The 25,580-nt window shown below is 48.9% G+C and overlaps 4 protein-coding genes across 12 annotated transcripts in view; 2 read left to right on the top strand and 2 right to left on the bottom strand.

Annotated features, from left to right (window-relative positions):
- Positions 1–2,285, bottom strand: part of amdhd2 (amidohydrolase domain containing 2) — a 5,785-nt gene extending 3,500 nt beyond the window's left edge. Inside the window, exons 1-5 of one of the 3 annotated variants that reach the window (XM_077010586.1) lie at positions 1,997–2,285; positions 1,364–1,469; positions 949–1,085; positions 719–858; positions 385–439 (exon numbers count right to left, since the gene is read on the bottom strand). In XM_077010586.1, coding sequence (XP_076866701.1) covers positions 385–439; positions 719–858; positions 949–1,085; positions 1,364–1,446 — 415 coding nt within the window. In that variant the 5' untranslated portion in view covers positions 1,447–1,469; positions 1,997–2,285. The other 2 variants (XM_077010587.1, XM_077010585.1) reach the window with 2 other exon arrangements.
- An 835-nt stretch (positions 2,286–3,120) lies between these two features.
- On the top strand, positions 3,121–15,850 carry LOC143517773 (uncharacterized). 5 transcript variants are annotated; one of them, XM_077010579.1, is made up of 12 exons: positions 3,122–3,339; positions 5,350–5,412; positions 5,529–5,630; positions 5,796–5,883; positions 12,300–12,349; positions 12,450–12,533; positions 12,688–12,777; positions 12,997–13,080; positions 14,527–14,580; positions 15,020–15,103; positions 15,190–15,284; positions 15,333–15,850. In XM_077010579.1, exons 1-12 carry the CDS (start codon positions 3,291–3,293, stop codon positions 15,408–15,410), a joined length of 921 nt encoding a protein of 306 aa, XP_076866694.1. In that variant the 5' UTR covers positions 3,122–3,290; the 3' UTR covers positions 15,411–15,850. The 5 variants fall into 5 exon arrangements, with proteins under 5 accessions (XP_076866693.1, XP_076866696.1, XP_076866694.1 ...); XM_077010577.1 differs by having other exon boundaries at positions 3,123–3,339; positions 15,190–15,850; XM_077010578.1 differs by lacking the exon at positions 12,300–12,349 and having other exon boundaries at positions 3,121–3,339; positions 12,412–12,533; positions 15,190–15,850.
- A 50-nt stretch (positions 15,851–15,900) lies between these two features.
- Positions 15,901–20,740, bottom strand: tufm (Tu translation elongation factor, mitochondrial). Its single transcript, XM_077010573.1, has 10 exons — positions 20,600–20,740; positions 19,709–19,755; positions 19,459–19,597; positions 19,198–19,364; positions 18,799–19,068; positions 18,574–18,706; positions 18,010–18,114; positions 17,595–17,746; positions 17,383–17,502; positions 15,901–16,623 (listed from the first exon to the last, which is right to left on the bottom strand). The coding sequence occupies exons 1-10, from the start codon at positions 20,634–20,636 to the stop codon at positions 16,453–16,455; spliced, it is 1,341 nt and encodes a 446-aa protein (XP_076866688.1). The 5' UTR covers positions 20,637–20,740; the 3' UTR covers positions 15,901–16,452.
- Positions 20,733–24,041, top strand: hspbp1 (HSPA (heat shock 70kDa) binding protein, cytoplasmic cochaperone 1). 3 transcript variants are annotated; one of them, XM_077010574.1, is made up of 8 exons: positions 20,733–20,869; positions 21,262–21,372; positions 21,474–21,681; positions 21,958–22,182; positions 22,836–22,991; positions 23,133–23,229; positions 23,322–23,433; positions 23,594–24,041. In XM_077010574.1, exons 2-8 carry the CDS (start codon positions 21,262–21,264, stop codon positions 23,672–23,674), a joined length of 990 nt encoding a protein of 329 aa, XP_076866689.1. In that variant the 5' UTR covers positions 20,733–20,869; the 3' UTR covers positions 23,675–24,041. The 3 variants fall into 3 exon arrangements, with proteins under 3 accessions (XP_076866689.1, XP_076866690.1, XP_076866691.1); XM_077010575.1 differs by having other exon boundaries at positions 20,833–20,971; XM_077010576.1 differs by having other exon boundaries at positions 20,853–20,935.
- Positions 24,042–25,580: the final 1,539 nt, after the last annotated feature.

Here is a 25,580-nt window from a genome sequence, read left to right as displayed (position 1 = left end):
GGGGTAAAAGATTATGGGTATGAAATTAGGGGTAAGAGATAAAGGGTAAGAGATTAGGAGTAAGAGATTAAGGGGTAAGAGATTAGGAGTAAGAGATTAAGGGGTAAGAGATTAAGGGGTAAGAGATTAGGAGTAAGAGATTAAGGGGTAAGAGATTAAGGGGTAAGAGATTAAGGGGTAAGAGATTAGGGGTAAGAGATTAAGGGGTAAGAGATTAAGGGGTAAGAAATTAAGGGGTAAGAGATTAGGGGTAAGAGATTAGGGGTAAGAGATTAAGGGGTAAGAGATTAAGGGGTAAGAGATTAAGGGGTAAGAGATTAAGGGGTAAGAGATTAGGGGTAAAAGATTAAGGGGTAAGAGATTAAGGGGTAAGAGTGATCTCACCAAGCACTCCTGCCCCCTGTTCACTGCCATCTGTCACTCTGATCTCTGGGATGACCTACAAGGACAAAGGTCATGGTTACACATGTGGAAGTTAGAGTGAATATGGGTGTAAAACAAACATATGCAGTATGTGTTTACTGCATGTATACATGTAATATTTTTACATACTGCAAATTTTATGCAACTCAGTTATGATACTGCAAGCAGAAAAGGATGCACTCTGCTGATCTGAGAACAGCTTTTACTGTAAATGTCATAGCGGTTAATGAACTTGTGATGGTTGTGGAGTGATCCGTCATCAGGGTTAAAGGGCAGAGGACGTTAGGGGCAGCACCTGCTTATAAATGTCTGGAGGAGATGTCACAAGGGTGGGGCAGAAAGAGGTCACTCCTTGTTCTAGAATTCTTTTAGCCACCAAAGCCACACCCCCTTTGATGTCATTGGTGGCCTGAGAGAAGTCGACGCCATAGCCACCTGTATGGGTGGAGTCAATAAAGAACTCAACGATATATGCAGAGAAACGGAGGGTTAAATAGTGACCGAGGTCTGTTGAGTGTGTCTCACCGTTTATCTGCACATCTATGAATCCAGGTGCAATGATCTTGTTTCCACAGTCCACCTTATGGTCTGCGAAACCTTGTTCTTCAAAGAACAGTTTCTCAGGGTTCAAAATCTTACCCTGCCGCACCCACAGGTCTTCCCTTAACAGACAAGATCACACACGGATCACACACTCACGCCAAACATCATCGAACAACCACACGATTCAAAGACAGAAGCTGACAGAACTGTACTGTTTGTGTGTGGGTGTAGACGTGTGTGTGTGGGTGTAGATGTTTGTGTGTGGGTGTAGACGTTGGTGTGTGTGGGTGTAGACGTTGGTGTGTGTGGGTGTAGACGTTGGTGTGTGTGGGTGTAGACGTTGGTGTGTGGGTGTGTAGATGTTGGTGTGTGGGTGTAGATGTATATACACACATACCTTTGCAAACTGTGATCTCTGAGGATTCTACAGTTGACAAACTGAGTGATTGGGGCATCCGACACACTCTTATTGGACGGCATCTCTCAAAGTCCCTGCTCACATTCTGAAGGGATGAGTTTTATCATTCAGAATTTAAAGTTTGCATTGTAAACAATATGAAACAAGATTTATCCACAGGTTATAGAGCATGAATGGAAGTAAAGAGAATGTCCGTGCATCTTCTGAGCAACACCCAAACCTCTACACACACACACACACACACACACACACACACACCTAAGAGTTGACTTTGACCTGTTATTATCATGCTTAAGATTTATCGAACTGATAAATCCTTCACAGCGATTCACGTCGATATTTTTTACTAAATGCAAAGAGTTAAACGTTCAAGCAACGCTAAGCCTGCAGTGAACTAAACACATACAAACAGAACCAAACACATTAAAATCTGCGCACTGTGTAACAAATTAGGCTAGCTAAACAATACAGAACAAGAGGGAGATTAGTGTACAGCAACAGAAACAGGCAACGATTCCTCCTGTTAATTACAGTCGCTAGGAATGAAGCATGACTTTACCGATCAGCTAACGCACACTAGACACAAACACACACTCACAAACACACACTCACCCTTCACGCGAGGCGCGCGCTGCTCTAGGAAGTGCGTGGCGAGTCACGCGCGCAGTCAGCTGAGCAGGGCGGTACGAACCACAGCCGGTAAAACCTCGAAAAGCAAATAAAAGAAACCCCAAAAGAAAACAAATGCAACAAGATTCTCACAAATTCACAAATTAATACTCTACATTTTCATAGCAAAACGACAAGCTACAGGTTTCCGCTGTCATGTTTATGGGTGACGGGAATATTACTAAACTGGCGCAGACACACGCACACACGAAGTCATCTACGCAAAACTAAAATTGTGAAAACCTCAAACCAAACGCGCTTTATTTGCAAGACAAGAGTAGTTAAGAAAATCTTCAGACCAAGATGAGACCTGTAGAGGTGGCGCATCAGAGAAGAGCCCAACCCAATACAAACAACACAAATAAAAACAACACAATACAAACAATCCAAATACAAACAACACAAATACAAACAATACAAATACAAACAACACAAATACAAACAACCCAATACAAACAACACAAATACAAACAACACAGAAAGGCACTTCAGGTTAGGAGCACATTTAAGAAAGTAATGAATATAATGAATTAAATGAACTACATATACTAAATAGGGATAGAATTAACATAATAATATAATAACTATGTAATTACACATTGCAAAAACATTGCAAAAAATTATACATTTTAATAACACATTTTGTTTTATAATTATGCATTGATATGTAATATGTATATAATGTGATATGTATGTAAATACAGTTTGCAATAACTATGTAATAGCTATTTAATAACTGTAGCTAGCTAGCTAATTCCCTATTTAAAGTACTCTGACTTCCTAAGAACCAAACCATGATCACTATTGCCAGGTCTAATATTATTGTTCACAAATAAAAAATGAAATAGCTGCAATGGCGAAAAACCTCCAAGATAATACTTTTTCACATTTTCCACCAATGAAACTGATAATAGTCATTTAAACAAAAATACAATAAACAGAGAGAAAATGCCACAAAGCAGTCCACTCATATTAAGAATATTTGCAAGTACTTATTCATTCATACATATTCATATCCACATATGAGATATGTTTTAAAGGAAGCATGACCTTGAGAGGACTTGAGAGCATTCATGTGTGAATTTGATGATTTTCACTTGTGTTTTTTAGTGCGCTCTCTCTCTCTCTCTCACTCTCTCCCTGTCTCTCTCTCCCTCTCTCTCTCTCCATCACATCTGTTCATTTGGTTGTCTTGCTCCTTCAACAGTGGACGTGCACATGTCAAAGTGTTTTAAACATGGAATATACCAGACAAGCTCTTGGAAGCACAAAGAAACACAGTCAAGGTAAAGAAACAGTGTGTGTGTGTGTGTGTGTGTGTGTGTGTGTGTTCGCGCGCGTGCGTTTATATGTGCACGTGTGCATGTTTATGGAGTTATTTCATGCCAGATCTCCAGGCCATCTCTCTAAATGCACACATGCTGTACTCAGATAAACGGGGGTTTGCCCAGCACAAATGTCTCACTGTTTCTACACTTAACACGACAGAAGCGACTGAAGTCAAACTCTGCACAGTACTGTGTTCAGTGTACAGCGGAGACGCCAGTCAGAGTTCTGTTTTATTTGTCAATAACAGATAAGGGCTGGGTTGACTAAGGCCCTGGTGCTGTAGGAGAGGATAACCTCATGAGGGTGAGCAGGACAGTGACCTCATGAGGGTGAGCAGGACAGTGACCTCATGAGGGTGAGCAGGACAGTGACCTCATGAGGGCGAGCAGGACAGTGACCTCATGAGGGTGAGCAGGACAGTGGCCTCACGAGGGTGAGCAGGACAGTGACCTCACGAGGGCGAGCAGGACAGTGACCTCATGAGGGTGAGCAGGACAGTAACCTCAGGAGGGTGATCAGGACAGTGACCTCATGAGGGTGAGCAGGACAGTGACCTTATGAGGGTGAGCAGGACAGTAACCTCAGGAGGGTGATCAGGACAGTGACCTCATGAGGGTGAGCAGGACAGTAACCTCAGGAGGGTGAGCAGGACGGTGACCTCATGAGGGTGAGCAGGACAGTGACCTCATGAGGGTGAGCAGGACAGTAACCTCATGAGGGTGAGCAGGACAGTGACCTCATGAGGGTGAGCAGGACAGTAACCTCATGAGGGTGAGCAGGACAGTGACCTCAGGAGGGCCATGCAGGACCACGTGGCCACAGCTGCTGAGATCTGCATGGCTGAAGACAGGAAGGATATTTTGTGAAATGTTGGTATTACTCAGAAGGTACTTAACCGTTACCTCTCTGGAGACCTGAGACGTGCACACACCACACACACACACACACACACACACTCACAGACATGTGTGCACAAGAAACAATGAACAAAAATGTTTTTGAATGTGTATATAACAGATGTATGTGTGCATGTACATGCCATCACTCTGAACACCACAACACAACATCCAGGATACAGTCTGTCACACACAAGACTGTTACTCACAATCTACATGCAGCTCGTCCCTCTCACCCTGTTCACCTCCTGTACTGCACTTTATTCATCTGGTGATGGTGTCTAAGAACTACTGCACCTATTGTCTCTGCCAGTAGTTTCCTTATTTACATGCCTTATTTTAATTCAGTTTATATATTTAACTCAGTCTGCACTTCAGTGCCTTTTACTGTCACACTCAGCACTTTATTGTAGATATACTACTTTGCACACGGTTTACAATTGTAGGCTATGTTTTGTGTTTGTGTTTATGTGTGAGTAAATGTTTTATGTTGGTGACGTTATTGTTAGTTATTGTGCACTGGGAGCTAATGTAACCAAACACAAATTCCTTGTATGTGTGAGCATATTTGGCCAATAAAGCCGATTCTGATTCTGATGTTTGAGTGGTATATCTTAATGGTAATATGTGTGTGTGTGTGTGTAGAATGTGAGGAACACACTATATTTAGGTTGTGGTTGCAAACATAGGCAGGATGCCATCATTTAACACCTGCACATGAAGGAACACACACACACACACACAGATATTTGCTATGCCATGAACACATGGTCTTTTTACCTATCACAGATCTGATAACCACATCAAAGATCTGATAACCTCATCACAGATCTGATAACCCTGTCACAGATCTGATAACCCCGTCACAGATCTGATAATCTTGGTCTAGATCTGATAACCCCAACCCCAGCCTATCTGAGATGTTTCTAACTGCATTTTGAGTACAAACCTCTTCAATGTGTTTTGATCTGGTGTAAATAACTCTAAATGTTTTATCAAAATAAATATGAATATGGTGTGATAATGTCTGCGCATGTGTATGACTAATTGCTATTACAATTTATCTTGTAGATGCAGCTACAGTAGGTAAACACAATCTAACCAAGACAGGGATAAACACCTCACCATCAAGAGGTAATACGTCTCTGTATTCTTCCATCTTTCTATAGTTTCTTCTGTCATAATACAGACACTTCTTGTTACATACTGTGTGTGTGTGTGTGTGTGTGTGTGTGTGTGTGTGTGCGTAGATACCCGCAATGACTGGATTTTGTACACAGTCCCTTCTTTTGCTTTTGTAATTGGACTGGTGCTATTCACACTAGTCTGTAAAACACAGAATCACAGAAAGAGTAAGTACACACACACACACACACACACACACACACACACACACACACACACACACACACACACACACACACACACCTGTGTGATCAGGTTTTTAACACACCTTTTGTCTCTGGATTCTCTCTCCTGTCTAACTCTCCATCTTTGGTTGTTTTGTTGTCCTGCAGCTAGACGGATTTCTGCTGTAAGGAGACACACAAATGGAACCGCAGCAAAACACAGTGACAAAGGGCACTCTCTTCCTCCCTCAGAAGGGTACTGTCTTCCTCCCTCAGAAGGGCACTCTCTTCCTCCCTCAGAAGGGTACTCTCTTCCTCCCTCAGAAGGGCACTCTCTTCCTCCCTCAGAAGGGCACTCTCTTCCTCCCTCAGAAGGGTACTGTCTTCCTCCCTCAGAAGGGTACTCTCTTCCTCCCTCAGAAGGGCACTCTCTTCCTCCCTCAGAAGGGCACTCTCTTCCTCCCTCAGAAGGGTACTGTCTTCCTCCCTCAGAAGGGTACTGTCTTCCTCCCTCAGAAGGGTACTCTCTTCCTCCCTCAGAAGGGCACTCTCTTCCTCCCTCAGAAGGGCACTCTCTTCCTCCCTCAGAAGGGTACTGTCTTCCTCCCTCAGAAGGGTACTCTCTTCCTCCCTCAGAAGGGTACTCTCTTCCTCCCTCAGAAGGGCACTCTCTTCCTCCCTCAGAAGGGTACTGTCTTCCTCCCTCAGAAGGGCACTCTCTTCCTCCCCCAGAAGGGTACTGTCTTCCTCCCTCAGAAGGGTACTCTCTTCCTCCCTCAGAAGGGTACTCTCTTCCTCCCTCAGAAGGGCACTCTCTTCCTCCCTCAGAAGGGTACTCTCTTCCTCCCTCAGAAGGGTACTCTCTTCCTCCCTCAGAAGGGCACTCTCTTCCTCCCTCAGAAGGGCACTCTCTTCCTCCCTCAGAAGGGTACTCTCTTCCTCCCTCAGAAGGGTACTCTCTTCCTCCCTCAGAAGGGCACTCTCTTCCTCCCTCAGAAGGGCACTCTCTTCCTCCCTCAGAAGGGTACTGTCTTCCTCCCTCAGAAGGGCACTCTCTTCCTCCCTCAGAAGGGTACTATCTTCCTCCCTCAGAAGGGCACTCTCTTCCTCCCTCAGAAGGGTACTGTCTTCCTCCCTCAGAAGGGTACTGTCTTTCTCCCTCAGAAGGGTACTCTCTTCCTCCGTCAGAAGGGTACTCTCTTCCTCCCTCAGAAGGGCACTCTCTTCCTCCCTCAGAAGGGTACTGTCTTCCTCCCTCAGAAGGGCACTCTCTTCCTCCCTCAGAAGGGTACTATCTTCCTCCCTCAGAAGGGCACTCTCTTCCTCCCTCAGAAGGGTACTGTCTTCCTCCCTCAGAAGGGTACTGTCTTTCTCCCTCAGAAGGGCACTCTCTTCCTCCATCAGAAGGGTACTGTCTTCCTCCCTCAGAAGGGCACTCTCTTCCTCCCTCAGAAGGGTACTATCTTCCTCCCTCAGAAGGGCACTCTCTTCCTCCCTCAGAAGGGTACTATCTTCCTCCCTCAGAAGGGTACTGTCTTCCTCCCTCAGAAGGGTACTATCTTCCTCCCTCAGAAGGGCACTCTCTTCCTCCCTCAGAAGGGTACTCTCTTCCTCCCTCAGAAGGACACTCTCTTCCTCCCTCAGAAGGGCACTCTCTTCCTCCCCCAGAAGGGCACTCTCTTCCTCCCTCAGAAGGGTACTGTCTTCCTCCCTCAGAAGGGTACTCTCTTCCTCCCTCAGAAGGGCAGTCTTCCTCCCTCAGAAGGGCACTCTCTTCCTCCCTCAGAAGGGTACTGTCTTCCTCCCTCAGAAGGGTACTCTCTTCCTCCCTCAGAAGGGTACTCTCTTCCTCCCTCAGAAGGGCACTCTCTTCCTCCCTCAGAAGGGTACTCTCTTCCTCCCTCAGAAGGGCACTCTCTTCCTCCCTCAGAAGGGTACTGTCTTCCTCCCTCAGAAGGGTACTGTCTTCCTCCCTCAGAAGGGTACTGTCTTCCTCCCTCAGAAGGGCACTCTCTTCCTCCCTCAGAAGGGTACTGTCGCCCTCCCTCAGAAGGGCACTCTCTTCCTCCCTCAGAAGGGTACTGTCTTCCTCCCTTAGAAGGGTACTATCTTCCTCCCTCAGAAGGGCACTCTCTTCCTCCCTCAGAAGGATACTCTCTTCCCCCCTCAGAAGGGTACTGTCTTCCTCCCTCAGAAGGGTACTGTCTTCCTCCCTCAGAAGGGCACTCTCTTCCTCCCTTAGAAGGGTACTATCTTCCTCCCTCAGAAGGGTACTGTCTTCCTCCCTTAGAAGGGTACTATCTTCCTCCCTCAGAAGGGCACTCTCTTCCTCCCTCAGAAGGGTACTGTCTTCCTCCCTCAGAAGGGCACTCTCTTCCTCCCTCAGAAGGGTACTCTCTTCCTCCCTCAGAAGGGCACTCTCTTCCTCCCTCAGAAGGGTACTCTCTTCCTCCCTCAGAAGGGCACTCTCTTCCTCCCTCAGAAGGGTACTGTCTTCCTCCCTCAGAAGGGCACTCTCTTCCTCCCTCAGAAGGGTACTGTCTTCCTCCCTCAGAAGGGTACTGTCTTCCTCCCTCAGAAGGGTACTGTCTTCCTCCCTCAGAAGGGCACTCTCTTCCTCCCTCAGAAGGGTACTCTCTTCCTCCCTCAGAAGGGCACTCTCTTCCTCCCTCAGAAGGATACTCTCTTCCCCCCTCAGAAGGGTACTGTCTTCCTCCCTCAGAAGGGCACTCTCTTCCTCCCTCAGAAGGGTACTGTCTTCCTCCCTCAGAAGGGCACTTTCTTCCTCCCTCAGAAGGGCACTTTCTTCCTCCCTCAGAAGGGTACTGTCTTCCTCCCTCAGAAGGGTACTGTCTTCCTCCCTCAGAAGGGCACTCTCTTCCTCCCTCAGAAGGGCACTGTCGCCCTCCCTCAGAAGGGCACTGTCTTCCTCCCTTAGAAGGATACTATCTTCCTCCCTCAGAAGGGCACTCTCTTCCTCCCTCAGAAGGATACTCTCTTCCCCCCTCAGAAGGGTACTGTCTTCCTCCCTCAGAAGGGTACTATCTTCCTCCCTCAGAAGGGCACTCTCTTCCTCCCTCAGAAGGGTACTGTCTTCCTCCCTCAGAAGGGCACTCTCTTCCTCCCTCAGAAGGGTACTGTCTTCCTCCCTCAGAAGGGTACTGTCTTCCTCCCTCAGAAGGGTACTGTCTTCCTCCCTCAGAAGGGTACTGTCTTCCTCCCTCAGAAGGGCACTCTCTTCCTCCCTCAGAAGGGTACTGTCTTCCTCCCTCAGAAGGGTACTCTCTTCCTCCCTCAGAAGGGTACTCTCTTCCTCCCTCAGAAGGGCACTCTCTTCCTCCCTCAGAAGGGTACTCTTCCTCCCTCAGAAGGGTACTGTCTTCCTCCCTCAGAAGGGCACTCTCTTCCTCCCTCAGAAGGGCACTCTCTTCCTCCCTCAGAAGGGTACTCTCTTCCTCCCTCAGAAGGGCACTCTCTTCCTCCCTCAGAAGGGTACTGTCTTCCTCCCTCAGAAGGGCACTCTCTTCCTCCCTCAGAAGGGTACTATCTTCCTCCCTCAGAAGGGCACTCTCTTCCTCCCTCAGAAGGGTACTGTCTTCCTCCCTCAGAAGGGTACTGTCTTTCTCCCTCAGAAGGGCACTCTCTTCCTCCCTCAGAAGGGTACTGTCTTCCTCCCTCAGAAGGGTACTCTCTTCCTCCCTCAGAAGGGTACTCTCTTCCTCCCTCAGAAGGGCACTCTCTTCCTCCCTCAGAAGGGTACTCTCTTCCTCCCTCAGAAGGGCACTCTCTTCCTCCCTCAGAAGGGTACTCTCTTCCTCCCTCAGAAGGGTACTGTCTTCCTCCCTCAGAAGGGTACTGTCTTCCTCCCTCAGAAGGGTACTGTCTTCCTCCCTCAGAAGGGCACTCTCTTCCTCCCTCAGAAGGGTACTGTCGCCCTCCCTCAGAAGGGCACTCTCTTCCTCCCTCAGAAGGGTACTGTCTTCCTCCCTTAGAAGGGTACTGTCGCCCTCCCTCAGAAGGGCACTCTCTTCCTCCCTCAGAAGGGTACTGTCTTCCTCCCTTAGAAGGGTACTATCTTCCTCCCTCAGAAGGGCACTCTCTTCCTCCCTCAGAAGGATACTCTCTTCCCCCCTCAGAAGGGTACTGTCTTCCTCCCTCAGAAGGGTACTGTCTTCCTCCCTCAGAAGGGTACTGTCTTCCTCCCTCAGAAGGGTACTGTCTTCCTCCCTCAGAAGGGCACTCTCTTCCTCCCTCAGAAGGGTACTGTCGCCCTCCCTCAGAAGGGCACTCTCTTCCTCCCTCAGAAGGGCACTCTCTTCCTCCCTCAGAAGGGTACTGTCGCCCTCCCTCAGAAGGGCACTCTCTTCCTCCCTCAGAAGGGTACTGTCTTCCTCCCTTAGAAGGGTACTATCTTCCTCCCTCAGAAGGGCACTCTCTTCCTCCCTCAGAAGGATACTCTCTTCCCCCCTCAGAAGGGTACTGTCTTCCTCCCTCAGAAGGGTACTGTCTTCCTCCCTCAGAAGGGTACTGTCTTCCTCCCTTAGAAGGGTACTATCTTCCTCCCTCAGAAGGGCACTCTCTTCCTCCCTCAGAAGGATACTCTCTTCCCCCCTCAGAAGGGTACTCTCTTCCTCCCTCAGAAGGGTACTCTCTTCCTCCCTCAGAAGGGTACTGTCTTCCTCCCTCAGAAGGGTACTGTCTTCCTCCCTCAGAAGGGTACTGTCTTCCTCCCTCAGAAGGGCACTCTCTTCCTCCCTCAGAAGGGTACTGTCGCCCTCCCTCAGAAGGGCACTCTCTTCCTCCCTCAGAAGGGTACTGTCTTCCTCCCTTAGAAGGGTACTATCTTCCTCCCTCAGAAGGGCACTCTCTTCCTCCCTCAGAAGGATACTCTCTTCCCCCCTCAGAAGGGTACTGTCTTCCTCCCTCAGAAGGGTACTGTCTTCCTCCCTCAGAAGGGCACTCTCTTCCTCCCTCAGAAGGGCACTCTCTTCCTCCCTCAGAAGGGTACTGTCTTCCTCCCTCAGAAGGGTACTGTCTTCCTCCCTCAGAAGGGTACTGTCTTCCTCCCTCAGAAGGGCACTCTCTTCCTCCCTCAGAAGGGCACTGTCGCCCTCCCTCAGAAGGGCACTGTCTTCCTCCCTTAGAAGGATACTATCTTCCTCCCTCAGAAGGGCACTCTCTTCCTCCCTCAGAAGGATACTCTCTTCCCCCCTCAGAAGGGTACTGTCTTCCTCCCTCAGAAGGGTACTATCTTCCTCCCTCAGAAGGGCACTCTCTTCCTCCCTCAGAAGGGTACTGTCTTCCTCCCTCAGAAGGGCACTCTCTTCCTCCCTCAGAAGGGTACTATCTTCCTCCCTCAGAAGGGTACTGTCTTCCTCCCTCAGAAGGGTACTGTCTTCCTCCCTCAGAAGGGTACTGTCTTCCTCCCTCAGAAGGGTACTGTCTTCCTCCCTCAGAAGGGCACTCTCTTCCTCCCTCAGAAGGGTACTGTCTTCCTCCCTCAGAAGGGCACTCTCTTCCTCCCTCAGAAGGGTACTATCTTCCTCCCTCAGAAGGGTACTGTCTTCCTCCCTCAGAAGGGTACTGTCTTCCTCCCTCAGAAGGGTACTATCTTCCTCCCTCAGAAGGGCACTCTCTTCCTCCCTCAGAAGGGTACTGTCTTCCTCCCTCAGAAGGGCACTCTCTTCCTCCCTCAGAAGGGTACTTACTGTCTTCCTCCCTCAGAAGGGTACTGTCTTCCTCCCTTAGAAGGGTACTATCTTCCTCCCTCAGAAGGGCACTCTCTTCCTCCCTCAGAAGGGTATTCTCTTCCTCCCTCAGAAGGGTACTCTCTTCCTCCCTCAGAAGGGTACTGTCTTCCTCCCTCAGAAGGGTACTGTCTTCCTCCCTCAGAAAGGTACTGTCTTCCTCCCTCAGAAGGGTACTGTCTTCCTCCCTCAGAAGGGTACTGTCTTCCTCCCTCAGAAGGGTACTGTCTTCCTCCCTCAGAAGGGCACTCTCTTCCTCCCTCAGAAGGGTACTGTCTTCCTCCCTCAGAAGGGCACTCTCTTCCTCCCTCAGAAGGGTACTATCTTCCTCCCTCAGAAGGGTACTGTCTTCCTCCCTCAGAAGGGTACTGTCTTCCTCCCTCAGAAGGGTACTATCTTCCTCCCTCAGAAGGGCACTCTCTTCCTCCCTCAGAAGGGTACTGTCTTCCTCCCTCAGAAGGGCACTCTCTTCCTCCCTCAGAAGGGTACTTACTGTCTTCCTCCCTCAGAAGGGTACTGTCTTCCTCCCTTAGAAGGGTACTATCTTCCTCCCTCAGAAGGGCACTCTCTTCCTCCCTCAGAAGGGTATTCTCTTCCTCCCTCAGAAGGGTACTCTCTTCCTCCCTCAGAAGGGTACTGTCTTCCTCCCTCAGAAGGGTACTGTCTTCCTCCCTCAGAAAGGTACTGTCTTCCTCCCTCAGAAGGGTACTGTCTTCCTCCCTCAGAAGGGTACTCTCTTCCTCCCTCAGAAGGGTACTCTCTTCCTCCCTCAGAAGGGCACTATCTTCCTCCCTCAGAAGGGCATTCTCTTCCTCCCTCAGAACTTTGCCCTCTCCCCTCCTCACTGTGCATAGTTGACGTACTATCGAAGTATTAACATGTGATGACAAGCTTTTGTGTGTGTGTGTGTGCGTGTGTGTTTCAGCCTAGGGTGCACTGGACCTTTTGTGGACAAACAATCAAATCTTAGAAAACGTAAATGATTGCTGACTTTTCGTATTACTTCTTTTCTCTATTACTGTCACTCTCACCTAAAGAAATAACACCACCACCACGTGTGTGTGTCCGTCCACAGAAGATGGCCAGTCGTATGAGAATGTTGCTGCAGCTATCTACAACAATCAGGACAAAGTTACGTATTATGTAACTCAAGATGAAGGTCAGTGTGTGTGTGTGTGTGTGTGTATAGAGACAGAAGAGAGTATGGTTGAAGTACAGGTATAATCTTGAAATTTGCTGACATTTTGTTTAGACTACATTACCCATGATGCAGTAGGAGATGACTGTAGTTTTTACTCTATTTTTTTGTTTAGACTACATTACCCCTGATGCAGGGGGAGATGCAGGGGCAGTGCAGAATCACAATGATCATCTTCAGACTCCTCACACCTTAACAGATACAGGTACACATGCACACACCCACACACACACACACACACTCACTCACTCACTCACTCACACACCCACGCTCTCTCACACACACACACACACACACACACACACACACACACACACACACACACACACACACACACACACACACACACACACACACACTCTATCTCTCTCTTCCAGGGTGCAGATGTTGGTCCTTCACAATGTACGTTTCCTTCTCACTTCAGATGGAGAATCATATGAGAATATGGAGGGATGTGTGTATGCTCAACCTCGCAGAAACGCACACACACACACTGCTGATAATGATGGTACACACACACACACACACACACACACACACACACACACACACACACACGCTACACTGTAAAAAAAACAAGTCTCACCAACAACAAAAAAAACTTAGTGACCTAATTTTTTTTAGTTGGTCTAATTTAAGCTCTTCAAATTGCAAATTTTAAGTTCTGCTGACAACTACAGAATTCAGTCTAATTAAAGAAAATAAGTTGAGCCAACAGAATGTTATATATTAACCAAATACACCTAGTGAGTTCAACAAAATGTTTTATGTTGTTCCAGCTACAATTGTTTCATTAATTATTAATTAGTATCCAGGTTGCTTAAACTATACATTTTATGCTTTATGAAGTAAATTCAAAATATACAGAATATAATTAAGTAATTGTGCATTTTATTTGCATGTCAAAAAGTAAACATAAAACATCACCAAACAGGCATTTGAGAGCTGCTTTATAAATGTTAAATATTGAAACGGCGTCGAGTCAGGAGGACAAGAATGAGCCATGATACCAACGTTAGCTCAATGCTATTTTATTAGCAATATACTAACAGCATAAACACACTGATTCTAAGGGAGGGGGGACGGGGATCTCACAGCGGAGCTGTATGTGATTGGTATCTAAAAATTTAGTGGGCTTCAGCAAATGCTAAATTACTACGCAGATCTAGCTAGCTAGGTAGCTAACGTTTGTCCTCATACTAACGGTTTGCCGAAGTGACGTAGTTAAATTCGAAACGGACAGTTAACACGTGACGGATAATTAACCTTTCATCACGTGACGGTTAATTAACCGTTAATCTGTTGTCCTTGTCAACCACGACAGTATTAGTACTAACATTACTAACCTCAAAGCAAAGTTAAAACACTGAAAAAACAACTTGTTGGCTTAGATAGCGCTAGTTTTGATAGCTATACGTTTGGAAAATAAGTTGAAATACGACCTAGTTCAAAATTCAAACTCAACAAACACCACCAAGTTAGTTGTGTTAGCTTAGTAAAGATCCACATTAACTTCACTCAGTGAACGTTTGAAGTCTTCTAGATAAATGTTGAAACGCTGGGTCTTCATTTTAGTTTTGGTGCAGAAGGCGCCAAGATAATTGTCGCATTAGTTTCACCACTACCACTATTGCTCGCCCAACAGAGTTTTTTTGTTTGGACTTGACATGTTGACTGAGAACCATCATGCTCATTCACTGAACACAAAATATTAAGTTGAATGGTAAAAATTCAGCAGCTGATGCCACAACCCGTTTTTGGAGTAACTATTTTAATGTTTCATGCTTTGCCCACATTTATTTTTATATTCAAAGAACATATGCAAACAAAGATTTTTTCCAGGGCACTGACACTGGTGGTACCAGATGAGTGTCTCTCTTATACAGTACACATAATAATTGCAATTACCTGGAATCATCTTATACACAACGGTCTACTCTTCTTCTTCCACTAGATTACATAGACCCCGATGAAGAGCAGAAGATACATCTGGACCAACCTACCTCAGGTGTGTGACTGTATAAATACACACCTCCCTCCTGTACTAGTAAATAATAATGCCCTCCCCACACACCTCCCTCCTGTACTAGTAAATAATAATGCCCTCCCCACACACCTCCCTCCTGTACTAGTAAATAATAATGCCCCCCCACACACCTCTCTCATGTACTAGTAAATTTTCTCACTCCTCTTTGCTGCTTTTGACGACGTGTATAATATTCTGATATGTAATCTCTAGCATTCTGTAAAATATTGTTATGGAATTTCAAGAATTCCTCAAATTACACTTTTCTGATAGCTGATTGGTCCAAGAGCTGTTGATAATTCACAAATCCAGAATTTAACCAACCACAGAGCAGCAGGGTGGTTGTGAGAGAATGGGGCACATCCCTCCCACTCATCTCTCTCCCACTCTCACTCCTCTCTCACTCTCACTCCTCTCTCAGAGTCCTATGAGAACCTATCTGGTTCCGTGTGTCCTCATGGAGGAAACCCAACTGCATACAGCAGCACACACACCATAGACAACGGTGAGAGTCACACACACACACACACCACAGACAACGGTGAGTCTCACACACCCGCATCTTCAATATTCTCCACCTGTGTGTTTCAGAGTTGTATGTACACATGGACAGCATCCAGCACTCTTACGGTGCGCAGGTGGAGAAGAGATGGAGGGGGGAGAGTGAGAGAGAGAGTGGTGCACAGGTGGAGAAGAGATGGAGGGGGGAGAGTGAGAGAGAGAGTGGTGCACAGGTGGAGAAGAGATGGAGGGGGGAGAGTGAGAACAGCAGAGAGGGCAGGCAGTGGGTCCACAGACAGACCACCATCTGAGACGGGCGGAGAGGGAGACATGAGCTGGACGCACGGGTGGAGAAGTTCTGCTGGGACCGAGTGGAGCAGAGATGGAGACACCACCACACTGAAGCTCATTTACAGCACCTGCTCCATGGAGAGAGCCTGCTGGGGGAAGCATGAGTGTGTGTGTGTGATTGGCAAGAAAGGTTTATTACCACAGCATCTAAAGAAACGTCACCAAATCCCATTGAAGGCTAAAGGGATCCTGATGCAATTGAGCTCTGATGCACCTGTTCATATGTTACATAAAATAGCTCAATATTCTTTAGCTTATTTTGAATAGCTGTGATTCAGGGATGAGTAGCTTCATCCCACCCTCCTCCTCACTGTAACTATGGTAGCAAATGTGATTTGTAACATCTGTTGCCCCCTGATTGTAAATAAATTAAAGTCATGTAACTTGCAGTGGAAAATTACCCACAATTCTAACCCATGTTTACTCTTCATTAAAAACAGCAGTCAGAGACTCTATTAAATACACTTTATTACAGACACTTTTTTGTTTATAAACAGAAATTTCATAACCAAAAATCAGATTTCAGGAAGCCCCATTGTGTGTTGCTGTGGATGTAAGCAAAGCCATGTGTACATAATGCAGGAATAATTCAGACCCAACCACGCCCCTAAAGGGGCCACACTCACGCCCCTAAAGGGCCGCAGTTACACCCCTAGGCCACTAGGGTGCAGCAGCGGGTCTGTGCTCTACAGGCAGACCAGTGGACAAGCCTGTGGTTCTAGTACTGAGCTTTCAGCTCCAGTCTTAAATCCCCAGTGTGCTACAGCGATTAGCGTTCCACCTGCCCACCATTCACCTCATCAGCCAATCACCTCTGTTTGTGAGCTGAAGTAGGCGTGTCAGTGGGAGGAACCACAGACCAGCTATGCTGTACTCTCCGTGACTCTCAAGTCTGTCCAAACCTGCCTGGTGCCTAATGAGATGTGCAGAACAGAATAGACTTTGGATCTCCTCAATGTAACCCCACCCACCCCCACCCGCCCCACCCACAGTCTCGCTGGCTCAGCCCCAGATGTGCTCGTCCACCTGGGCAGCGGGCATGATCTCCGTCACCAGCCCTGTACCGATGGTTCTGTTCCCGTCTCTCAGTGTGAACCTCTGACCTTTCTCCAGAACCATGGGCTGCCGTAGGGTCAGGGTCAGAGCCGTGTCCTCACCGGGCATGATCATCTCCTACACACACACACAAACACATGCTTTAAGCTTTGCTTATACTTTCGCGAGTGACCGTAGCGCTTGACTCCGCCCACCTCGTGCGAACCTCCGCGAACGGTGGAGGCGTTTAAACTTTCCGCGTCACATTCTTTGGAGTGTTGTCCGAAACGATATGTGGAAGTATAAAGAAACACCCCTCAAAAACAGGGGAAGGAACATTTACCTGATGAATTTTAATGTTGCTTTGTGTTCCAGGTTTGAAAAGTGCTGGAATTTAGGCAAAAGTACTTGAAAATGCTTGAAATTGTAGCTTCTTCGTTTCACAACAAATAGCTGTCTGACCGAACAGTTCTCTTGTATTACGTTAACAAATACGAGCCTCGAACAAATACGAAACATAAGAGAACTTGAAGACGTTAAGATTGGGCGTTTTGAAAATAAACAACCATTAAATAATGTGATAAAAAAGCGAATTATTTCGAATCATTTCGAGTATATGTATAAATATTTAACTTAATTAAGTTTAACGTGCTGGGAAATATTGAACTGGACCTTGAAAGTGCCGTACAAGTGCTTTAATTCCACCTTGTAAAGGTGTATGAACCCTGCAAACATGACTTTGTACATTGTGCACGAAGTTACAAAATTCGAGAGGTGCACGACCTCGTGAATCGACAGCACGCTAGACCCTCACGCACGGGCGGAGCCACTGCGATTACGTCATTTTTGCCGCTCAGTCAGCCCTGAGTGCGTGGGGGGGAGGTGTGTGGTGGGTACCTTGCTCTCAGGAAGCTCTACCCGACACACCATGTCCCAGGTGAGGGAGAACATGACCGGCATGAAGTTGGTGATGAAGGGCTTGTGTCTGCCCCCCTCCTCCTTACTCAGTATGTACACCTACACACACACACACACACACAGAAAATACACTCACAAACACTCCTCCAACACAAATGAACGCTTATGTGAGCATGCGCACACACACACACCTGGGCCTTGACTTTCTGGTGTGGCTGTATGGAGCCTGGTTTACACATCACCATGCCCCTGCGTACATCCTCTCTCTTCAGCCCTCGCACCAGAGCGCCCAGGTTGTCTCCCGCCTCCGCACGCTCCAGCGACTGGTGGAACATCTCAATCCCTGTCAGCAGATTACACACATTACAGCACATATACCCACTACACTGGGTATTACTGTATATACCATCTACTGCTGTGTGTAGGTATGTTACTTCTGTTCACGTGGCAACACAGCTCATTTAAATTGAAAACAGAAGGGATGGGAGAGAGAGAGAGAGAGAGAGAGAGAGAGAGAGAGAGAGAGAGAGAGAGAGAGAGAGAGAGAGAGAGAGAGAGAGAGAGAGAGAGAGAGAGAGAGAGAGAGAGAGAGAGAGAGAGACTCACCTGTGACCACTGATTTGGACGAGCGGTTGTGTCCAACAAACTCACACTCATCTCCTTTCTTTATCACCCCTCTCTCCAGAGTCCCTGTCACTACCGTACCACGTCCTACACACACACACACACACACACACACACACACACACACACACACACACACACACACACGTTACACACAGCTCAACACCATTTAAAAAGAGAATGTACAGCAGGGTGACGAACAAAAACAGGAGACACACTTCAGCTCTCTCTCTCTCTCTCACACACACACACACGTTACACAGGTACGTTACACACAGCTCAACACCATTTAGAAAGAGAATGTGCAGTATGGTGACAAACAAAAACAGGAGACACACTTCAGTTCTCTCTCTCTCTCTCTCTCACACACACACACACACACACACACACACACACACACACACACACTACATGCTTTACTGGACAGCTACAGACAGACACGCTCCATTACACACAAAAACACTTATGCAGAACAACAAAACCTGCACAGCGACACGTGTGCATGCACTCTCACACACACACACACCCTCACACACACACACACACCCGGGATAGAGTGCACTATCTCCACGGGGAGCAGGAAGGGTTTATCCAGCTCTCTCTTTGGTAGAGGAATATGTTCATCCACAACCTGCAGCAGCTTCATAATGGAGTCCACGCCCAGCTCTGGCTGCTTGTTCTACACACACACACACACACACACACACACACGTGTTATTATTATTCTAAATCAAACTCCTAATGGTGTTGCTCTCCGACGCCCGCCTGTACCTCCAGCGCGCAGAGGGCGGAGCCTATCACCACGGGCGTGGTCTCGCCGTCGTAGCCGAACTCGGTCAGCAGCTCCCGTATCTCCAGCTCCACGAGCTCCAGCATCTCCTTGTCCTCCACGGCGTCGGCCTTGTTCACGAACACCACCACGTGCTCCACGCCGATCTGCTTGGCCAGCAGGAGGTGCTCACGCGTCTGCGGCATCTGTCCGTCCGTGGCCGCCACTACCAGGATGCAGCCGTCCAGCTGGGACGTCCCCGTGATCATGTTCTGGGACGGGGGGACACACAGTCAAGACATCGGTCCAATACCCATGCTGTATTTATGCTTGAGTGTATTAGTGCAACCTTAAGCACAGAATAGCCAATAAACGCAGGCTGTGTGTGTGTGTGTGTGTACCTTGACGTAGTCGGCGTGGCCGGGGCAGTCCGTGTGGGCGTAGTGGCGGTTGGAGGTGGTGTACTCCACGTGGGACGCGTTGATGGTGATGCCCCTGGCCTTCTCTTCAGGGGCGTTATCGATGTCCTCATACTTCTTATACCGCGCTCCACCTGCCTCGGCTAACACTGCCACCCAGAACAACACAGCAGGTGAGCAGCCACTCTGGTGGTCAAGGGGCAGGGCTTGAGTGTGATCGGGGCGTGGTCAGGGCGGGGCTACCTTTGGTGATGGCAGCAGTGAGTGTGGTCTTTCCATGATCTACGTGACCAATGGTGCCGATGTTCACGTGAGGTTTATCACGGGAGAAGATCTTCTTCGCCTCAGCTGCGAAATTTCTCCTTGTGATGGGTACCGCACACTTAGAGACAGACAGTTAAACTGATTAGTTTTCCAATATTAACGCTGGATCCCTCAGTACGTGTTTCACCGACACCCTGTGGCGGAGGACGGAACTGCAGCCACCACTCACCAGCCTGTAGGTGCTGTGAAGTAAACTAGGAGAAGACAGCTGGAGAGCTGGAAAACAGAGAGAAAACAACAACACACTGAACCTGGCGTTCTTCAAAAACACCTAAATATTACAAATCTACAAAAACATCATCAGGAAAATAATTTAATGCGCTTTAAAGTATAAATATGAAGTAAAAAGAAAGACCGACGCCATATTCAGTCGCCCTGAACGTACAGACTAGCGCCTACGGATATACACAGATATAAAGATATTCTGACGTTATGTGCAGTTATAGACAAGAGTGTTAAATCAGGGCCGTCTGAGGGTGAGACAGGAGAGACAGACGGGAGAGAGAGAGTGACAGACAGGAGAGAGAGAGACACAGACAGGAGAGAGAGAGACACAGACAGGAGAGAGAGAGACACAGACAGGAGAGAGAGAGACACAGACAGGAGAGAGAGACACAGACAGGAGAGAGACACAGACAGGAGAGAAACACAGACAGGAGAGAGACACAGACAGGAGAGAGAGAGACAGGAGAGAGAGAGAGAGAGAGAGGAGAGAGAGAGACAGACGGGACTGGCGGACCCACGTCTGCTCCACGGTGTCATGTGCAGGTTAACTGCGGCCCGGACCGACACCGGGCGAAACACGCGAGCGCCGTTAACGTGCTGCTCTCACGCGACGGCGCGAGCACGAGCGCGCACGCGGGGGTTATTTCACGATTGTCCCCCGTCACGCGAGCGAACGTGACCTTGCTTCAGCAGCGCGAGCATCCTCAACCTTACCGACCGTGCGGAGCGTCATCTCGCCACGTACGACCAATAAAACACCTCCACCTCCACCACCCTGACGACCTCCACCTCCACCCTCACCTCCGTGGACGTGTGCGCGAGCGGCGCATCTTACCGGACAGACACGCACGGACTCCCACGAGCGCCGCCATCTTGGACTGTTAGTGCGGGACTGAGTGAGATTGGCGCATGCGCCGTAAAGATACGCGACGTCATCGGCGGGCGCCCGGACGGCGCACGTAAACGACGTAAAAGACGTGGAGTGCGGCGCGTGGAGCCGACGGCGGCTGCGCGGCCTTTTGGAGGATTACGGCGGACCGCGAGACGTAATTAACGGGCGACAGGGAGACACCAGCGACACCCCGAGCGTCTGGAACATTCCGAGGTAGTGGACCTGTCCGGACACCGTAGTTAATAACGGAGACGTGTGTGTGGACGGAGACTTCATGTGGTGAATTACACGGGAAACGTCCAGTTAACACTTAGAGTATGAGTACAAGTAACGTGTGTGTGTGTGTGTGTGTGTGTGTGTGTGAGTGAGTGAGTGAGTGAGTGAGTGAGTGAGAGTGTGAGTGAGTGAGTGAGAGTGTGTGTGTGTGAGTGAGTGAGTGAGTGAGTGAGAGAGTGTGTGTGTGTGTGTGTTCAGTGTGAGTGTGTGTCTTACTGTTATTTCCACCGCCCTCACTGTTGTTTCTCTTTGAATTCAGAATAGTCTCTCTTAACAGTGTTTAGGGCGTATGTTAGTGGTATTAGGACTCATCTCATCTCTCTTTTTAGATGGCAGAAGGGAACAGACACCCACGTAACTTAAAGGGAGTCCTGCACATGGCTGTGGAAGCTGGCTCCGCCTCTGATGGCCCCACGCCGCTTGCGCCCATGTCAGAGGAGGTAACCCAGAGGTCATGACCTTTAGGGCCCAGGAGAGATTCTGCATAACCACAAACTCGCTCCTTTTTCCTTCTATCTTTCGTTTGCCCGTGCGTGTGCAGAGGATGGCGTTCCTGCAGGGGGCGCTGTCTGAGATGAGGAAGAGCCAGATGGACGACGTGGAGCAGATGAAGCAGTGTGTGGCCGTGTTGTGCCGGGACGAGGGCAACAGGGAGAGAGGGAGCGAGGAAGAGGAGGACCAAGAGGATGAAAGAGAGGCAGCGCTGGAGTTATTGTCAGACCTCTGTGAGAATCTGGACAACGCACGAGGTATGAGAGTGTGTCTGGGTGTGTGTGTGTGTGTGTCTGGGTGTGTGAGTGTGTGTGTCTGGGTGTAGCACACAGTCATGGCACATTTGAGCTGTGTACGTGTAATGATCTATACAGCAGGATATGCCCAGATAAGGTTAAATATATAATGTTGTGGTAAGTGGGGAAAGCAGTTGAAAGTGTGTGTGTTGCAGACCTGATGAAGTTGGGCGGTCTGGATGTGTGTGTGTTGCAGACCTGATGAAGCTGGGCGGTCTGGATGTGTGTGTGTTGCAGACCTGATGAAGCTGGGCGGTCTGGACGTGTGTGTGTCGCGGTGTCTCTGCCACTCGGAGGCTGGTGTACGCTGGCGCGCGGCTCAGCTGGTGGCCAGCTGTGCCCAAAACATGCCGGAGGTGCAGATCTACCTGCTGCACCAGGGGGCGCTGAAGACCCTGCTGCAGCTCACAGACCACGACACACACCCCACCGTGCGGGTCAAAGCTCTCTACGCAGTCTCCTGTGAGTAGAGTGTGTGTGTGTGTGTGTGTGTGTGTGTATGAGGGAGCTCACTCCTCCTCCTCTCCTCCAGGTCTGATGTGTGTGTATATGTGTGTGTGTGTGTGTGTGTGTGTGTGTGTGTGTGTGTGTGTGTGTGTATGAGGGAGCTCACTCCTCCTCCTCTCCTCCAGGTCTGATGTGTGTGTATATGTGTGTGTGTGTGTGTGTGTGTGTGTGTGTGAGCTCACTCCTCCTCCTCTCCTCCAGGTCTGGTGTGTGTGTGTGTATATGTGTGTATATCTTCTCCAGGTCTTGTGTGTGTGTGTATATGTGTGTATATCTATCTCCAGGTCTTGTGTGTGTGTGTGTGTGTGTGTGTGTGTATATAGCTCACTCCTCCTCCTCCTCTCCTCCAGGTCTTGTGTGTGTGTGTGTGTGTGTGTGTGTGTATAACTCCTCCTCCTCTCCTCCAGGTCTGATGTGTGTGTATATGTGTGTGTGTGTGTGTGTGTGTGAGCTCACTCCTCCTCCTCTCCTCCAGGTCGTGTGTGTGTGTGTGTGTGTGTGTATAACTCCTCCTCCTCTCCTCCAGGTTGTGTGTGTGTGTGTATAACTCCTCCTCCTCTCCTCCAGGTCGTGTGTGTGTGTGTATAACTCCTCCTCCTCTCCTCCAGGTCTGGTCCGTGAGCAGGATGAGGGGCTGCAGGTCTTTGTGGGCAGTGATGGGTTCTCGGTGCTGATGAGGGGGATGCAGTCAGACTGTGACAAACTGAGAACCAAATCAGCGTTTCTGCTGCTCAACCTGCTCACCAGCCACCCTGAGCACAAAGGTGCGTCTGCGTCTGCGTCTGCGTCTGCCAGCGTGAGCAGGACAGCTGCTATGTGACCAGTTCTTTACTCCTTGGATGTGTTTATGCTTTTTGTTTGTGTTTTCCCATCATCAAATGTTTATGGACTCATGACCCCCCCAGGTGTGGTTCTCTCTATGGGGATGGTGCAGCAGCTGGTGGCCGTGCTGCGTTCCCCACACTCCTCTGTACATGAACACGTGCTTGGCGTCCTCTGCTGGTGAGTGTTGGTATGGCATCATGTAACAGAGGGCCCTCCTCACCCACGGCTGCACTTCACCTGTGCGCCAACACGGCGGTTCTTGTGTCTAGTCTGGTGGAGGGCTGTGAGCGGGCGGTGCTGGACTGCAGGGAACCGTCTCTGGGCCTGGAGGACCTGCTGTCCCAGAAAGCCCAGGAGCTTCAGGGCCGAGAGGAGAGCCAGGTACCCCCATCTGACCTCCACTAACTCCGCCCCCCCTTCACTAACTCACTTCCACTCCAGTGTTTGACGTCATAACTGCCATGGTTTGGGTGCAGTCTTGCTTCTGCAAGCTGTGGATGATCATTATCACACTGCTGCGTTCATTCATCGCCCCCTGCAGGAGGAGCTGGAGTTTTGCGAGCGTCTGCAGGCGTCGTGTTGGGCAGGCCAGCCACAGGACGACCATGCGATGGATCGCTGAAGGCTCGCGCACGGTGGAGAGACCACACTGCTGGAGCAGGTGGCAGGACCTCGCTCTGGAAAGGTCTCTCCAGGGTCTCCCAATCGTCTCCGTATTGGCTCAGAGAACACAAGATGGAGATGTTTGTGTGTGAGGAGTTACAGCTCATTCTGTGTGCTTAGCTGAGTAAACACAGATCTTATCAACAGTAAGATGGAGCTCCTGTGTAAGTTGTGTACATATTGTGTTTTTGAAATATTCAATTATGTCAGTCTGAGGACGTGTAAATTAAAAACACATTCATTGTTCTCAGTCACAGATCTTTGTATTTAGCTGTGATCTTCATCTTGTCTTTGATCGTACTAAATAAAAGGTCTGAAATGCTGGACGTTTTGGGGTTTATTTTTGGGTAACAGTGCCATTTCCCCAACACACACACGCGTTCTGCTAGTGCACAGCAGTGTGATATTGTGTAGCAGCAGGTGACGTGTGGACAGCGTTATTCTCATGATCGGGGTAAAATGAAGGTAAAACGTGTGCTGTACAAAATAAACCCTAGCTGGAAAAGTGAGACTGGTGCTACACACTTTGAATTGGGTCACAGAGCAGGAAATTAGTGTGTGTGTGTGGGTGTATTTAACCACACCTAACCACACTACACTACTTCTACCAAGAGCAGAAATAGGGACAGGCTCTTCATTGTGTATAAAACAAAACAACCCAAACAAACTGACTTTAATGGCACACAGGATGGAGCAGTAAAACCAGATGTAAGGGTTGGTGCAGGTGGAATGCAGGGGTGACCATGTGGTAAACAATAGACCAATACCAACAGCACTGAACCGAAGGCCCAGAGATCTTGTCTGCTCTCTGCCCAAAGCTTTTTATGCAACTGCAGCTCAACGAGCAGCAACAAATTTCCAGAAATGCAAAATATTTTAAAAGTTTACAGGTGATGGAGAAGAGTTATTCTGACTGTCCCAATCTGACAGGTGGAGCTGCTGTTGACAGGTGTGAGACAGGTGGAGCTGCTGTTGACAGGTGTGAGACAGGTACAGCTGCAGTTGACAGGTGTGAGACAGGTGGAGCTGCTGGTGACAGGTGTGAGACAGGTGTGAGACAGGTACAGCTGCAGTTGACAGGTGTGAGACAGGTGGAGCTGCTGGTGACAGGTGTGAGACAGGTGTGAGACAGGTACAGCTGCAGTTGACAGGTGTGAGACAGGTGGAGCTGCTGGTGACAGGTGTGAGACAGGTGTGAGACAGGTACAGCTGCAGTTGACAGGTGTGAGACAGATGGAGCTGCTGTTGACAGATGTGAGACAGGTGGAGCTGCTATTAACAGGTGTGTGACAGGTGGAGCTGCAGTTGACAGGTGTGAGACAGGTACAGCTGCTGTTGACAGGTGTGAGACAGGTGGAGCTGCTATTAACAGGTGTGAGACAGGTGGAGCTGCTATTAACAGGTGTGAGACAGGTGGAGCTGCTATTAACAGGTGTGAGACAGGTGGAGCTGCTGTTGACAGATGTGAGACAGGTGGAGCTGCTATTAACAGGTGTGAGACAGGTGGAGCTGCTATTAACAGGTGTGAGACAGGTGGAGCTGCTATTGACAGGTGTGAGACAGGTGGAGCTGCTATTGACAGGTGTGAGACAGGTGGAGCTGCAGTTGACAGGTGTGAGACAGGTGGAGCTGCTGTTGACAGGTGTGAGACAGGTGGAGCTGCTGTTGACAGGTGTGAGACAGGTGGAGCTGCTATTGACAGGTGTGAGACAGGTGGAGCTGCTATTAACAGGTGTGAGACAGATGGAGCTGCTATTAACAGGTGTGAGACAGGTAGAGCTGCTATTAACAGGTGTGAGACAGATAGAGCTGCAGTTGACAGGTGCAAGACAGGTGGCGCTGGCGCTATCTCACACCCCTTAATG

The sequence above is a fragment of the Brachyhypopomus gauderio genome, chromosome 6 (assembly GCF_052324685.1).
Source record: "Brachyhypopomus gauderio isolate BG-103 chromosome 6, BGAUD_0.2, whole genome shotgun sequence".
Lineage (NCBI taxonomy): Eukaryota > Metazoa > Chordata > Actinopteri > Gymnotiformes > Hypopomidae > Brachyhypopomus > Brachyhypopomus gauderio.
The sequence above is the reverse complement of the archived record's forward strand: the minus strand, read 5'-3'. Positions and strand labels throughout refer to the sequence as shown.

What these genes read in the sequence shown, in the direction of transcription:
- LOC143517773 (XM_077010577.1), top strand. Translation starts at nt 3,291, where the DNA reads ATGGAATATACCAGACAAGCTCTTGGAAGCACAAAGAAACACAGTCAA. An exon ending in TTATGTAACTCAAGATGAAG is followed by an intron (nt 12,534 to 12,687) that starts GTCAGTGTGTGT and finishes TTTTTTGTTTAG; the next exon opens with ACTACATTACCCCTGATGCA. An exon ending in TCTGGACCAACCTACCTCAG is followed by an intron (nt 14,581 to 15,019) that starts GTGTGTGACTGT and finishes CTCCTCTCTCAG; the next exon opens with AGTCCTATGAGAACCTATCT.
- tufm (XM_077010573.1), bottom strand. Translation starts at nt 20,636, where the DNA reads ATGGCGGCGCTCGTGGGAGTCCGTGCGTGTCTGTCCG. An exon ending in AGTCCGTGCGTGTCTGTCCG is followed by an intron (nt 19,756 to 20,599) that starts GTAAGATGCGCC and finishes TCTGTTTTCCAG; the next exon opens with CTCTCCAGCTGTCTTCTCCT. An exon ending in ACCAGAAAGTCAAGGCCCAG is followed by an intron (nt 17,503 to 17,594) that starts GTGTGTGTGTGT and finishes GTGTGTGTGTAG; the next exon opens with GTGTACATACTGAGTAAGGA.
- hspbp1 (XM_077010574.1), top strand. Translation starts at nt 21,262, where the DNA reads ATGGCAGAAGGGAACAGACACCCACGTAACTTAAAGGGAGTCCTGCAC. An exon ending in AGCTCTCTACGCAGTCTCCT is followed by an intron (nt 22,183 to 22,835) that starts GTGAGTAGAGTG and finishes CCTCTCCTCCAG; the next exon opens with GTCTGGTCCGTGAGCAGGAT. An exon ending in GTGCTTGGCGTCCTCTGCTG is followed by an intron (nt 23,230 to 23,321) that starts GTGAGTGTTGGT and finishes TCTTGTGTCTAG; the next exon opens with TCTGGTGGAGGGCTGTGAGC.